The sequence below is a fragment of the Dendrobium catenatum genome, unplaced genomic scaffold (assembly GCF_001605985.2).
Source record: "Dendrobium catenatum unplaced genomic scaffold, ASM160598v2 fragScaff_scaffold_128, whole genome shotgun sequence".
NCBI classification, from domain to species: Eukaryota; Viridiplantae; Streptophyta; class Magnoliopsida; order Asparagales; family Orchidaceae; genus Dendrobium; species Dendrobium catenatum.
Window position 1 is genome coordinate 642,302 of NW_021318590.1, and position 12,669 is coordinate 654,970.

Consider the following 12,669-nt stretch of genomic DNA (forward strand, 5'->3'; position numbering starts at 1 on the left):
GGATAGGATGTAATGGCCATGATTTGGAAGCAATGAATTCAATGATGCCATAAGAATTTTGACTACTAAAATTAGCAATCAACTTCAACTATTGGACTCTTTCCACAAACCTTTAGGCAGACTTTTTTCTAAATAAACGTTTTAAATAAGGAGTGAGCACTGAGATATCTCATGTCCTTATTTTAATGTTTGTAATGGTGATTTTAGGGCCATCGAAGGCTCACCTCAGAGGGAAATTATTAGGTGCGGACGCCGCACTTAAAGATGCGTTCGGATACTGCGTATTCTATGCATAAGCTATGCCTACGTTATTCTTATTTAATGAGTATACACTGCGTATTGCAGTAAATAAGCAGCAAATATTTAGTTGTGAGGATTTGTTGCTTATTTGATGTGTATCTACAAATACGCATAGTGTAAGTAGAACATACGCATAGTGTAAGCAGAGCGTATGCAGAACGTACGCAGTGCATCAATAATCTAGACGGATCTCTAGGTGCGGTGTCCGCACCTAATAATTTCCCCACCTCAAAGTAGGATCGAATAAAGTTATCGCAGAACAGTCAAGAGAGCCATTTGGCTTGCAAGAGTACGCGCCGAGCCATCGCCTTGGGTGCCAGGGGGCGTGCCTTTTATGTATCTGCTAATAGTTGTGCCCCTATATTATAACTTTATTAAATTAGATTAAATTATCAAATTAGTAAGTTTTAAGTTAGCATAAATAACTCCAATATAATTTAAATAAAAATTAATGAGAAGATTATTTGTATTTTAATCTCTTAAGAGTAAGTCTTATAAAAGTAGTGAAGATCTCATTTTCGTTTGTTAATTGAGAGCTTTGGCTATCAACAAAATGGTCTTAGGTTCGAGTCTTGCATATGTAATGTGTGTATGAATTTTCCTTAATTGACCTGAATGTCCCAAAAAAAAAGGTATTATAAAAGTAATTCCTCTCATACAAGTCAATAGAAACAACAATACACATTGGACAACTCCCTTTCATCTAGGTTGTACATTTCTTTCTTATATTTCCACTGGCTTCCTTCTCTCTATTTGGTCAATCTCATGAGTTTATGTAATTCATGTGTGGTTCATTAGAGATTTTATAATAATTAAGGTTTAAAATTGGGCAATTGGACATTGAGGTATTTTCTTTCCGTAAGGCTAGGCATAAAATTCAAAAAACTTTGAGGCGTTAGCCTCAAAATAAAATCATTAAATTAATAAAATTTTTGAAATAATAAGTAAAATATTAACCTCAAAGTAAAATATTAACATAAAATAAGACTACAAACAATACTAAATAAATAGTAACTTACTCAAAGTTCAACATAAATAAATAATTTAAGATCATAATTTATGAATTAAAAAATCTTCCTCACTGTCATCATTTAGTGAGTTTTCATTAGGAACAAATTATAATTAATTGATTTTTCTACTTCCTCAAACTAAAAATGCAGAAATAAATTTCTGACAGCAAGACGAGAAGCATCGATTGTGTAATAATGATGATGGCACAATAAGCATCGGTAATGCAAGAGGATAGGGTGCAAGCACGAGGGTCCTGAGACTCTGAGTTTGAGGTTGTATCATTCTTCTCAGATTTGGTTTAATTTAAGTAGGTTTAATTTACATGTAAAATTAATTTAATTTTTTAAATTAGCTAAAGTTTAATTTTAAAAAAAAATCAAAAAAATTAGCTTAGTTTGTGAGTGTGTTTAGATGCTTCATTATTTGATTGACCATGTAATTTATCCTACATGTCTCAATGATAATGGACACATTAATTAAAATATAAAAACATTCTAATAAAATAATTATTTTAATTATATTAAGAAAACTCGTTATATCATATTTTCATAATATTAAGAAATAAGTAGAACTTTATTATATAAATAGATTGAGAATTAATTGTTATATAAATCTATAGCTTTATTGGGCTGCTAAATTAGTTAGTAATTGAGTATAACCTTAGGCTTCATTTGGGACGGCTTTCTTATTGCTTCTTAAAGCAGATTTCTTATACAAAATTTAAATTTTGTACTAAAAAATTGCATTTAAAAGCAGTAAGAAAGCCATCCCAAATAAAATCTTAATTTGTCCGGTCAAAATGTTTGAAAATTTTCATTTGTTTTTTCTCTTTCATTGAAGGTCGTACGATTAGCTTCTTAAGGATCTCCTAAGAAGAAAATTATATTAATCAAATATTTTGCAGAGGGGGCAAATGTAATTAGCCTTTCAAATCCCTCTAAAAAGAAAAATCATTTGAAAAATCTCAAGACCAACAATCAAACATACCAAATCATATCCAGTAAAGCATTTCGTTAAAAGGGCAAAAAGAATTAGCTTCTCATAAATTTCCAACAGAGAAAATCTACTGACAACTTCAAGGTTAGTGACTAAACAAACTGAGTTTATCTACAGTAACTTCAAGTAGACACTATCTCCACTGGGGATGATTGAGTTAGCTTCACAAAAATCTCATGAATGGGAAAATCGATAGAAAGCTTTAAGGTCTGTGGCTAAACAATCCAAGTTTATCAATGATCGTATTTAAGAAAAGGCTATCTCCAATGGGGATAAGAAATATAGCCTTTAAAGACATACTGGAAAATTATTTCTATTACATCAAATGTTTATATCAGAAAATTATCCACAAGTACTCATAATTAGATAATCTTTTGAGAACATATTAGATTGACTCTATCCCCATAATTACTTATTTTCCTTGTATTTATTGTTTTGTGTTAATAACATTGTTTAAAATTGTGCAATATCAAACTCGCCTTGAGGCCCACCTAAATACTTTTTTATGAGGCTTACGCCTCAGCTTGGCAAAGGCCCATCTTGAGGCGCATCTTACCTTACTAGCATGAGGCATACAGCAAATTATTAGGTCCGGTCACCAGACCAATTTCTAGGTCCAAACATCCACTAAAAATTCGCCACATGGAATGTACACGTGTCCTTGGAAATTTAAGTCAAGCGCAGGTAAACCGAAGATAAAGTGCAGGTAAACGCAGTCAAAAAGCGCAATCAAAAGCACACCTAAAGCGCAGTCCACATGGTAAGTTTTCATTGGAAGTCCGGACCTATTTTTAGGTCTAGTGACCGGACCTAATAATTTGCCGAGGCATACACCTCACCCGATTTATAAATATTTTTTATTAAAACTTGCCTAAATTCTAACCTAAAATCTCAAACAAATCATGCCTTCATGCACTACCAAGCTACAGCAACTACCTCTCAACCGACTCGACCTCTAGCCCATCACCTTTGCCATAGCCACCACCGAGAATCACTTGAAAGCCGCACAACACCACCACCTCCACCAAAAAATTGGACTATTATTCTCATCTTTTTGTTGATGAAAAATATTTATGCAAGAAAAAGATAATTTGAAATGAATGAAGAAGAAATATATTGAGAGAAACTGAACTCCACAGAATGAGGCAAGTGAGAGACAAATTTGTTACAAGGACGACTCAAATAAAAACTCCATCAGTGATGATAGTGCAGATAATTTTTGAGTTGTTGTCAATTATGTCAGTTTTTTTTAGAATTGAAAGTGGATTAGCAGGGAATTAAGAAAGAAGAAATTTGAAGTTGAATTTGATGTTATAGGATACTTTTACGTGATTCCAACATTTGATATTATTTTGCTCTTATAATATTTGAATTTCAATTCTATTTCACGCAATTTATCACTTGTCACTTTACTACTTGTGCAATTTTTTATTTCATATGTATGTCAATTTATTACTTCATGGTTCAATAGAAATTTAATATGTCATTTTTTAACATATTATTCGGGTATTATATAAAAAATCACTTTTAACTTTTATTTTCACTTTAAACAATTTTTAAATTTTGAGGCTTACGCTTCAAAACGTCTTGAGACTTATGCCTCGCCTCATGAAAGAAAAATGTCTCAATACCCAATTACACATTTTTAAACATTGATTATTAACAATCATTTTATATAGAGATTGTATTATTCTTGAAATCATTGGTTGCAATCATAGTCATCACCAAAAACATGATAATTTTTTTAGGAATGTATTTCTCTAGTATTGATTAGCATTTGCTTAGACGGTTGTCGGTGCTCTTATCCTATGAAGTAAAAGGTGACAGATAATTTTTACAGTTGCATGCAAGCGACGGAGTGATTTATTTAGATAGTTGAAGCTTAAGAGAGGGGGTGTTTAACCATGGACACAGGCAAGTTAAGGTTGAACTACATAAATGTAACTGTCTCCAATATTTTTATAAATATATTTATTTTATATTGCACTTAACATGATTTGCATGCTTGTGATAATTGTTTGGTTGTATGCTCACAAGATAATATTATGAAGTTATTTATACTATGTTCTCTATATTGTTATAATCATATTTAGTATTGTATCATTATTATTATTATTATCATACAACAACAACAATATCAAACATTTGTCCCACTATGTGAGGTCGGCTACATGAATCCTTTTTCTCCATTATGTCATGTTAAAAGTCAAAATCTCATTTGAAATGTTATTATGATGATTCAAATATTGAATTTTTATATGGCATGTTTTAGAGTAACATTTATGTTGATGTCCTAAATTGATCGTTACTCATTAGCATAACAATATCAACATCTTCATCACTATTGAAAATACTATGGAAACTTATTGTAAGAGAGAGTTTATTTACTCTTAGGTTTTGAAGTCCAGTTGATCTACTACATTGGTGCTTAATTTATTTAATCACTCATACTAAGTTCATCCTTATATGCATAGTATTATCGAGTTAATATATTTGTTTTCAGTTTGTTTCATAATTTATAATGTATGTATTTAGTAGTGCATTACATACATATCTTATGGTGTCTTAAAGTAACACACTTCCCTCGCCTATTTATCAATTGTCTTTGTTCAAGCCAATGTGCGGAGTAAGTTCAAAAAATTAATAAAGATAATGATTCCAGTTCAATTTAAACAAAAGTTAGACATACGTTGTAAGCTACACTTGAGAAAAAAAGATACATTTCTATTTATAAGCAAAATTAATAAATATGCTCTGCTACAGTTGAAATGAATAAAAAATTAACGTCCCTTCCTGCGGTGTATAAAGAGTAGAGCTTGAGAGAGCTCAAGTATTAACCAATTTAGCTCGTCTAGCGAGAGATTATGTTTAGTTTATTTATATAACAAGCTAAAGAAGATCTGTTCACGAATATGAAGCGGTTTCTAACCTAGCTAGTGAGTAGTATCTGCAAGTTAAAACTTATGAAACATTAATTCAATGATCCCGAACAACAAGGAACTTTTTCAATAAGAACTTAAAAACATAGTCAATTTTAGAACATACCAGGATAGACATACCCGTCCAGAACTCATGGAAGTAAAAAGTGGTGAGGTTAGCTTGTTGTCAACAAAGTGATTTTTTCAGGCTTCATATGAAGTGATTCCTCTGCAAACCATTGTAGAAAGCATTTTGTATAGCACCGAATAGACCAAGCTGCATGTTAAGTTCAAAGACACGAAGAACTAAAAGATCAACACTGGAAACGATCAACTTTAGAAGATTCATTTCTTTCAATGCTTCATTCTTTTCAAGTCTTCAGGGGGTTGTAGATTGGTTTTATTTAGCTGTCTATTGAATTAACATCAATTTAGAACTTACCAGGATAGACATACACGCCCAGCAGTTTCCTTAAAGCCGTTGTGTGGGGATTCCCAAATTTTGCTAAGAGATTAACCAGCTTGTTCTTCTCTCTTGGGATATGCTCCACCTGAGAATTCTCAATCAAAAATTTTCATATTTTATCTTCAGCAAGTAATGTGCTTGGATTTGCTCACTCACATCAAAGTTCCTAAAGAGATCCCTATACATCTAAAGCAAGAATATAAGCAGAGGACTTTCCATTTCAATGAAACTAAATTATGCATATCTATTTACTGTACAACAGGCTATATTTATAGAACTATAGAGTTACAAATGTGATGATATAATAGGTGGAGTTTGTTGGGTAATGCATTATGTCCTCTTAGCCGTGCTAGTTGAGATAGCTGCCTTTCTTGAACTTGATTGCTGAGCTGTTATTATTCCCCTGCAAACTGACGATGGTGATTGAATCGTTAGTTTGGATTGTAGCAATTTAAATATTGAAGTAGGGTGAGATTTGGTTAGAATATTTGCAATTTGATCAGTCGTGCTGATTGAAACGATGGTAATTTCACCAGATTGAATATGATCTCTTATAAAATGGCAATCTACTTCGATGTGCTTCGTGTGAGCATGAAAAATCGGATTGTGGGCGAGAGCAATGGCCGGTGTGTTGTCGTAATGGATGACTGTTGGCTCGGTAGAGGAGATATGAAAGTCTAAGAGAAGGCGTTGAAGCCAAATTACGTCTGATGCCGTGGCCAATGATTTGTATTCTGCTTCTATGGAGGACCACGCAATAGTTTTTTTGCTTCTTCACTGTCCAGGAGATGAGGGTGTTACTGAGGTATATACAATATCCGGAGGTGGAGTGGCGGGTAGCAGGATCAATGGCCCATTCGGCATCGGCAAAGTTAGTTGGAGATTTGATTTGAAGATGGGAAGACCAAAGTCATTAGTTCATTGAAGCTATCTGAGGAAGCATTTTAATAGAAGAAAATGTTGGGAAAGAGTATAATGCATATGCTGACAAAGTGAATTGACGGCGAAGGCAATATCGGACGAGTTATAGTAGCATCAAGGTTTAAAATTGCATAAATAAGCCTTAAGGCATTTTTCATCTGTGAGGCGAGGTGTAAGCCTCAAGGCGCTGTGAAGGCATAAGCCTCACAAATGAAAAATTACGTAAATGAGAATTTAAGTATTTTAGCAGGTAATTAACAGTTAGAGTCTATTATACAATAAAAACATATAAATGAGAAGTGAAATTAGTTAAAATGGATAAAATAGATGCAATACATGCATCTCATAGTATAATTCAAAATACAAAACCACAAATATTAGTCTATCAAAATTCTCAAAGTACAAATAAGAAAGAACATCTAAAATCCAATCATATCCCATCACTAAATGGGTCTTCAAGGGAAGCATCTTCATCTCCAATTATATTTATGAATGTCAAATCTTCATCATCTTCAATGTTACTCATTTTTCTCTTCCTTGTTCAATAAAAATAATTAGTATCATGTTAATTGCATATATTTAAAATGTAATTGCACATAAAAAATTATGAGATACCTTTATTTGTTTATTATGCTGTAGAACTAATGAATGTGTGTGATGTTGTACTAGTGGATATGCTCGTTTGATCTACTTCGCCTCTCAAGACATCCACACATAGATCCTCTAACTACGGGTCTGATAATGACAAATTTGTCTCATCAATTATGAATCACTAATTATCAGACATCATATCATCACAAACCAAAGGGTTCTCATCACCCTTCAACCCCATGTTTCTCAACTTGTTATCTCTCAACCTCTTGTTGGGCATAATACACACAAGGGTGTTCATTCTGAGTTTTGAAAGTCGATTTCTTCTCTTCGTTTGTACTTGATTATATGTGCTTCAGTTTCGCTCACACCTAGAGAAAGAACAAGTGAACCCCAAAATTTTAACTGCAAAACTCTATAACTCGGGGATGGAATCACCAAATTGGATCCACCATTCAACTATTTTCAAAAAGACAAATAATAATCAGAACATATTAAAGTGTTATGCATGTATTAATACATATACTATTTCATTGCCCTTAACCATGTTTCCTAAAGCGCAAATACAAAATGAAACAAAAAATCTCAAAAAATTTAAAACCCTAGATTTTCTATGAGTTGAAAAATCACACCTTTAATTAAAAAAAAAAAACCTAAAATAGGTTGAAAAAGTATCGTAGAGGGAGGTCGGACACAAGAGGCTCACCAACGTGAGGCGGCGCTGGCAGGAGAGGCGGAGGAAAGGTCGGGATCGTGCGGAGTCTGTGGAGTCTACGAACTTCTTGCGGGAGGTCTTCGTTCGATTCGGGTAAGCTGGTATAAGGAAGAAGAAAGGGGGTTTTTATTATAAACTTAAGTGAGTGTGACCGGTTTCATGAGGCGTACGCCTCACCACAAATTGCGCAATAGCACAATTGAGGCGTGCCTCAAGCTCCGTGAGGCGTAAGCCTCATCAAGCCCCAAATTTGCTTAAGCAATGAGGCTATTGAGGTTCAAATAACGCAGAGGCGCACCTCTGATTGCGCAATTTTAAACTATGAGTGGCAAATTGCAACAAGCCATTAAGCTGGAGGTAGATGGCTGGATCAGATGAGAGAATGTTCATGGGAATTACGGTGGGGAGTTTGGTGTATGATGAATTAGAGATATGATTGCATGATTAGTATAAGGATCCTTTATATGAAAATCAGAGGTGTCAAAAAGGATTGAAAGATTATTATCTTTGGTTAGCGATGAAACGGATAAGAGATTGTGAGCTAGATTAGGGAGATGAAGTAAGTTCAAAAGAGAGATCTTATGAGTTGGAGTAGGTAGAAGGCCTTGGCCTGAGTGAGCGATAGGAATAGTTAGGTCATCTCCAATTGAGACACCATCCTAGCCATTGTATTCCGATGGCTGAAGAATGTAGTCAAGATTGTTAATAGGATCCGAGGACGCGTCGGAGTCGATGATTAAGTCGGTGGTGGGGTTCGAGTTGGAGGCCAGAAGAGCAGTTGAGGGTGTTGTGTAATTGGCATTGAATCTATGCCAACAGTTGTTGGCTTTGTGACCCTTTTTCCACATATCTGACAGTTGATTATATCGGTGGACAGTGTAGGGGTTGATGATGACCTAAATTGGCTCCTGAAGTTGGAGTGTCTGTGGTAAGATGAAAAGCTAGACCTTCCGTGTCCACGACCATAACCATGATTGGTGTAGAGAGCGGTTTGTATGTTGAAATTTGATGAGTCTTTGGCAAGATCGTTGGATAAGTTGATCTCTTCACTTAAAACTAGATAGTATAGATCTTCAAGAGCAAGGGGTGTAAGTTTTATTCTAATAGAGATCTTGAAAGCTTGATATTGAGGAGGAAGACCGTTGAGGGTGTAAAGCAGGACATCTTCACTCGATGGAGCAGCCGATTGCAGCTATCTTGTCATCGAGGGATTTGATATTGTTGAGGTTTTGAAGTATTGTTTGTTGTCCCATGGAGATGTGATGTAGCTCGTTCTCGAGTTGTATCACATGTGACCGATTCGTTGTTTGAAGTCTTCTTTCAAGCGTACTCCAAATGTCTGCGTAGTTATCAAGAATCAGAACAAATGGGAGAATGCCGGTAGTGATGGTAGAACATATGGCTGATGCAAGATTTTGATCTAGTAACATCCAACAGTTGTAAGTTGCATTTGGTTTGGAAATGCCGGTCGCGCCAAGAATGAACCAGGGAGGAACAGGAGCAATTTTGTTAAGAAATCCAGCATAGTTGTTCGCCCTAAACAACTTGACGATTTGAGATCTCCAGGTGGAGTAGCTGTCATTAGAAAGCTATAGGGGAGTAATGGCTTTAATGTTGGAAATGAGAAACTTAAGGGAGGAGGGAATGACAACATCTTCTTGGGAGAGTTCCATGGTAGTGTCAACGGTGTGACAGAAGGAAGAGCTTGTCATTTTACGGTAAGGAGAAATAGAGAGAAAAAATGGGGAGATGCAAAAAAAGGGAGAGAGAACGTCCTTACCGGGCTGTGAGCCAATATGGCTCTGATACCATAAAGCTCTCCCTATACATCTAAAGCAAGAAGATAAGCAGAGAAGGACTTTCCATTTCAATGAAATCAAATTCTGCATATCTGTTTACTGTACAACAGGCTATATTTATAGAGGTATAGAGTTACACATGTGATGATATAATAGGTGGAGTTTCTTGGGTAATGCATTCTGTCCTTTTAGTCATACTAGTTGAGATAGCTGCCTTTCTTGAAATTGATTGCTGATCTGTTATTAGTTCCTTAGTATCTAGCTCAATGACATTCGTGAATTGATGTAAAACTTCAGCTTCCTGATGCCAAAACTCAAGGAAAATCTCAGGACAACCAGCATATCCTTGTATTTAGCATAATCTTTGGTATCTTCATATTGGATTTTCAAAGGTTACTTCAACACAGTGCACCATTGGTATGGAACTGGGAGAAATTCTGCTTGGCATGTACTTTAGTGTTAGCTTCAAGGCTTTGTGTGAAGTCTGCGAAGAAGTCTAATAAAGTCTGAGCTTTTATCATAATCCTGTGCCTATACTAGATATAAACTCCCTGAGTTCTACTGACTTCTTCTTTGTTTTTAGGATGACATCTTCTAAGGGTCGGTAACCAATTGCAACATATTTACTAGGAAGGATTTTCATAGCCTTCCACATTATTGATCATAACCAGGGTAGCTTCTGCGTGATGTAGCAGAGTGTTGCTTGTTGGCCTTCCCTCTTAATAGAACCAAAAAGACGGCCTTCTCCTCATCTCTAAGGTTCAACTTCAGCATCAATTCCGGTTTTTGACTAATCAGCAAAACAGGAACATCAAGTATTTCTTCAGCTGCACAAAAACTTAGTTGCACTTTTCTGACCACAATTTTTTTTTTCATTCAATGTGCTTTGAAGCACCGGACAAACAGCTCGGCTGGCAAGTTCCCAACTTCTAAACTTCCTTAACAAACCAGGTAAAGACATAACTAAGACAGCATTGATTGGATTTTATACTTTTTTTTAAAACACCATAAAGAACTTCCAATTTACACAACACTACACCCTGGCTTTTGAACAAAGCCCTGCCAGTTCCAGTCCTCCCTAAGATTGTCTACGGCTTCCCAGTTTCCTGAAGACGCATAGAAATTAGACAAGATAACAAAAGTTCCTGAAATTTGATGTTTTCTATTTATCATCTCCTTAGCCACCTTCCTCCCCATCTCCATATTCCCATATATCATACATCCCCCAAGCAATGCACCCCATATAGTAGCATCGTTATCACTGCCAACTCTACATTTTTTATCGGATTTCGTTTCCAATGCATTTCTACCCTCTAAAACTCTTTGAGCTTCCACAAGCTTTCCTGCCCGTCCTAACATATCAACCAGACAAGCAAAATGATCAGCTCTGGGAGCAATACCATACTTCTCCTTCACTAAGTTAAAATATTGAATCCCTTGCTCAATCAAACCACAATGATTACAAGCACTCAGGACAGACACAAATGTCACCTCATTTGGAACAAAATCATTTCTTATCATATTTTCAAAAACTTAAATGGCTTCTGAAGCAAACCCATGTGTAGCATAAGCAGTAATCATTGATGTCCAAGATAAAGCATTCATCATCTGCATTTTATTGAAGATTCTTCGTGCATAAACTAGGTTACCTGATCTAGAATACATGTCAACTAATGCTGTTTCCACAATCAAATTACTGCTTAAATCTCCACTCAGAGTTCTTAGCACCTGAACATGTATCTGTTTACCTGCATCCAAAGCTGCAAGGCTGCTACAGGCATCAAGAGCAGTTGCAAAGGTGAAGGAGTTTCCTCTAACCAAGCCTTCTCCATTATAAAATTTGGCCAACAACTCTAATCCTTTTCTTGGTGATCCATTCTGCACATATCCAGAAATCATGGATGTCCTTGAGATCACTTTCTTAATAGGCATTTTATCAAACAAGCCACATGCATCTTGAAGCCAGCCATTAGAGATGCACCCCGACATCAATGCATTCCAATGAGACATATCTCTCTCCTTCAAATTATGGAAAACCATCCAAGCTTCACTGATGCTAGAGCGCCTCGAGTACATGCCAATTAAAGCGCTAACAATGAAGGTGTCATCATTCTCCATTGAACACAAACTTCTATAATAACCAAGTGTGAGGATAACTCCATGGACCTTTTTCCCCATCTGGAGAAACCCAAGATTTGCAGCAGCACTTAAAACAGAAACAGCAATGCTATGATCCTCAATGAAAAGCTCCACAAAACCATCACTTTGACTAATGCTCCTCACCGCATCAGCATATTTTTCATTAAAGACATAACCTTTAATCATCAAAAGCTTAGATTGCAAACAAAGTTCTCTCCCTTCCAATGCCCTCTCAGCAGAGCCAACTTCACTGCACTTGAAGTACATCTTAGCCGTGGCATTTGCAACAGTTGGATCTATTTCAAACCCTGCAGCCACAGAGAAGCCATGAATTTGCATTCCCGATCTCAGGTCATTGAGTGCAGCACAAGCAGTCAAGCCACTGGCAACAGCAAACTCATCAGCCCCTAAATCACATTTAACACTGTAGAAAAACTCAAGAGCGGGAATGGCCTTGCCACCAGTTGCATAAGCGGCTAGCATAACGTTCCAGGTAATGACATTTCTTTCGGGCATCTCCTCGAACACCTTCTATGCAAAACCCAATGAGTTGCATTTAGAATACATGTCGACGAGGGAGGTGGAGACAACAACGTTGGGTATGATTTGACGACGGATTATCTGCTCGTGGAGGGAGCGAGCAAGGAATGGGTCGCCGACGGCGGCAGCGGAGCGGGCGGCGGATGCAAATGCAAAGGAAAGAGTTGAGAGAGCGTATGGGAGGCGGAGGAGATCGGAGAGAAGGTGGATGGCGGCAATGGGAATGTTTGAGCGGGCATATGCGGAGGTCATGGCTGCCCATAGGAATGTGTC

General features: G+C 36.2%; 2 protein-coding genes and 1 long non-coding RNA gene across 3 annotated transcripts; all 3 read right to left on the minus strand.

Annotated features, from left to right (window-relative positions):
• Positions 1-4,501: 4,501 nt before the first annotated feature.
• Positions 4,502-7,006, minus strand: LOC114580582. Its single transcript, XR_003702027.1, has 3 exons — positions 5,668-7,006; positions 5,353-5,502; positions 4,502-5,254 (listed from the first exon to the last, which is right to left on the minus strand). It is a non-coding gene; the product is annotated as an uncharacterized LOC114580582 (long non-coding RNA).
• A 2,078-nt stretch (positions 7,007-9,084) lies between these two features.
• On the minus strand, positions 9,085-11,238 carry LOC114580579 (pentatricopeptide repeat-containing protein At5g15300-like). Its single transcript, XM_028698547.1, has 3 exons — positions 10,757-11,238; positions 10,447-10,507; positions 9,085-9,507 (listed from the first exon to the last, which is right to left on the minus strand). The coding sequence occupies exons 1-3, from the start codon at positions 11,236-11,238 to the stop codon at positions 9,085-9,087; spliced, it is 966 nt and encodes a 321-aa protein (XP_028554380.1).
• A 12-nt stretch (positions 11,239-11,250) lies between these two features.
• Positions 11,251-12,372, minus strand: LOC110105025 (pentatricopeptide repeat-containing protein At4g04370-like). Its single transcript, XM_028698554.1, has one exon. It carries the CDS (start codon positions 12,370-12,372, stop codon positions 11,251-11,253), a length of 1,122 nt encoding a protein of 373 aa, XP_028554387.1.
• Between the last annotated feature and the right edge of the window lie 297 nt (positions 12,373-12,669).

Coding starts and splice junctions, on each gene's coding strand:
- LOC114580579 (XM_028698547.1), bottom strand. CDS start 11,238: ATGATAAGAAATGATTTTGTTCCAAATGAGGTGACATTTGTGTCTGTC. Junction 10,508..10,756: donor GGCTTTGTTCAAAAGCCAGG/GTGTAGTGTTGT, acceptor TTTGCTGATTAG/TCAAAAACCGGAATTGATGC. Junction 9,508..10,446: donor AGGAGAAGGCCGTCTTTTTG/GTTCTATTAAGA, acceptor ACTCCCCTATAG/CTTTCTAATGACAGCTACTC.
- LOC110105025 (XM_028698554.1), bottom strand. CDS start 12,372: ATGCCCGAAAGAAATGTCATTACCTGGAACGTTATGCTAGCCGCTTAT.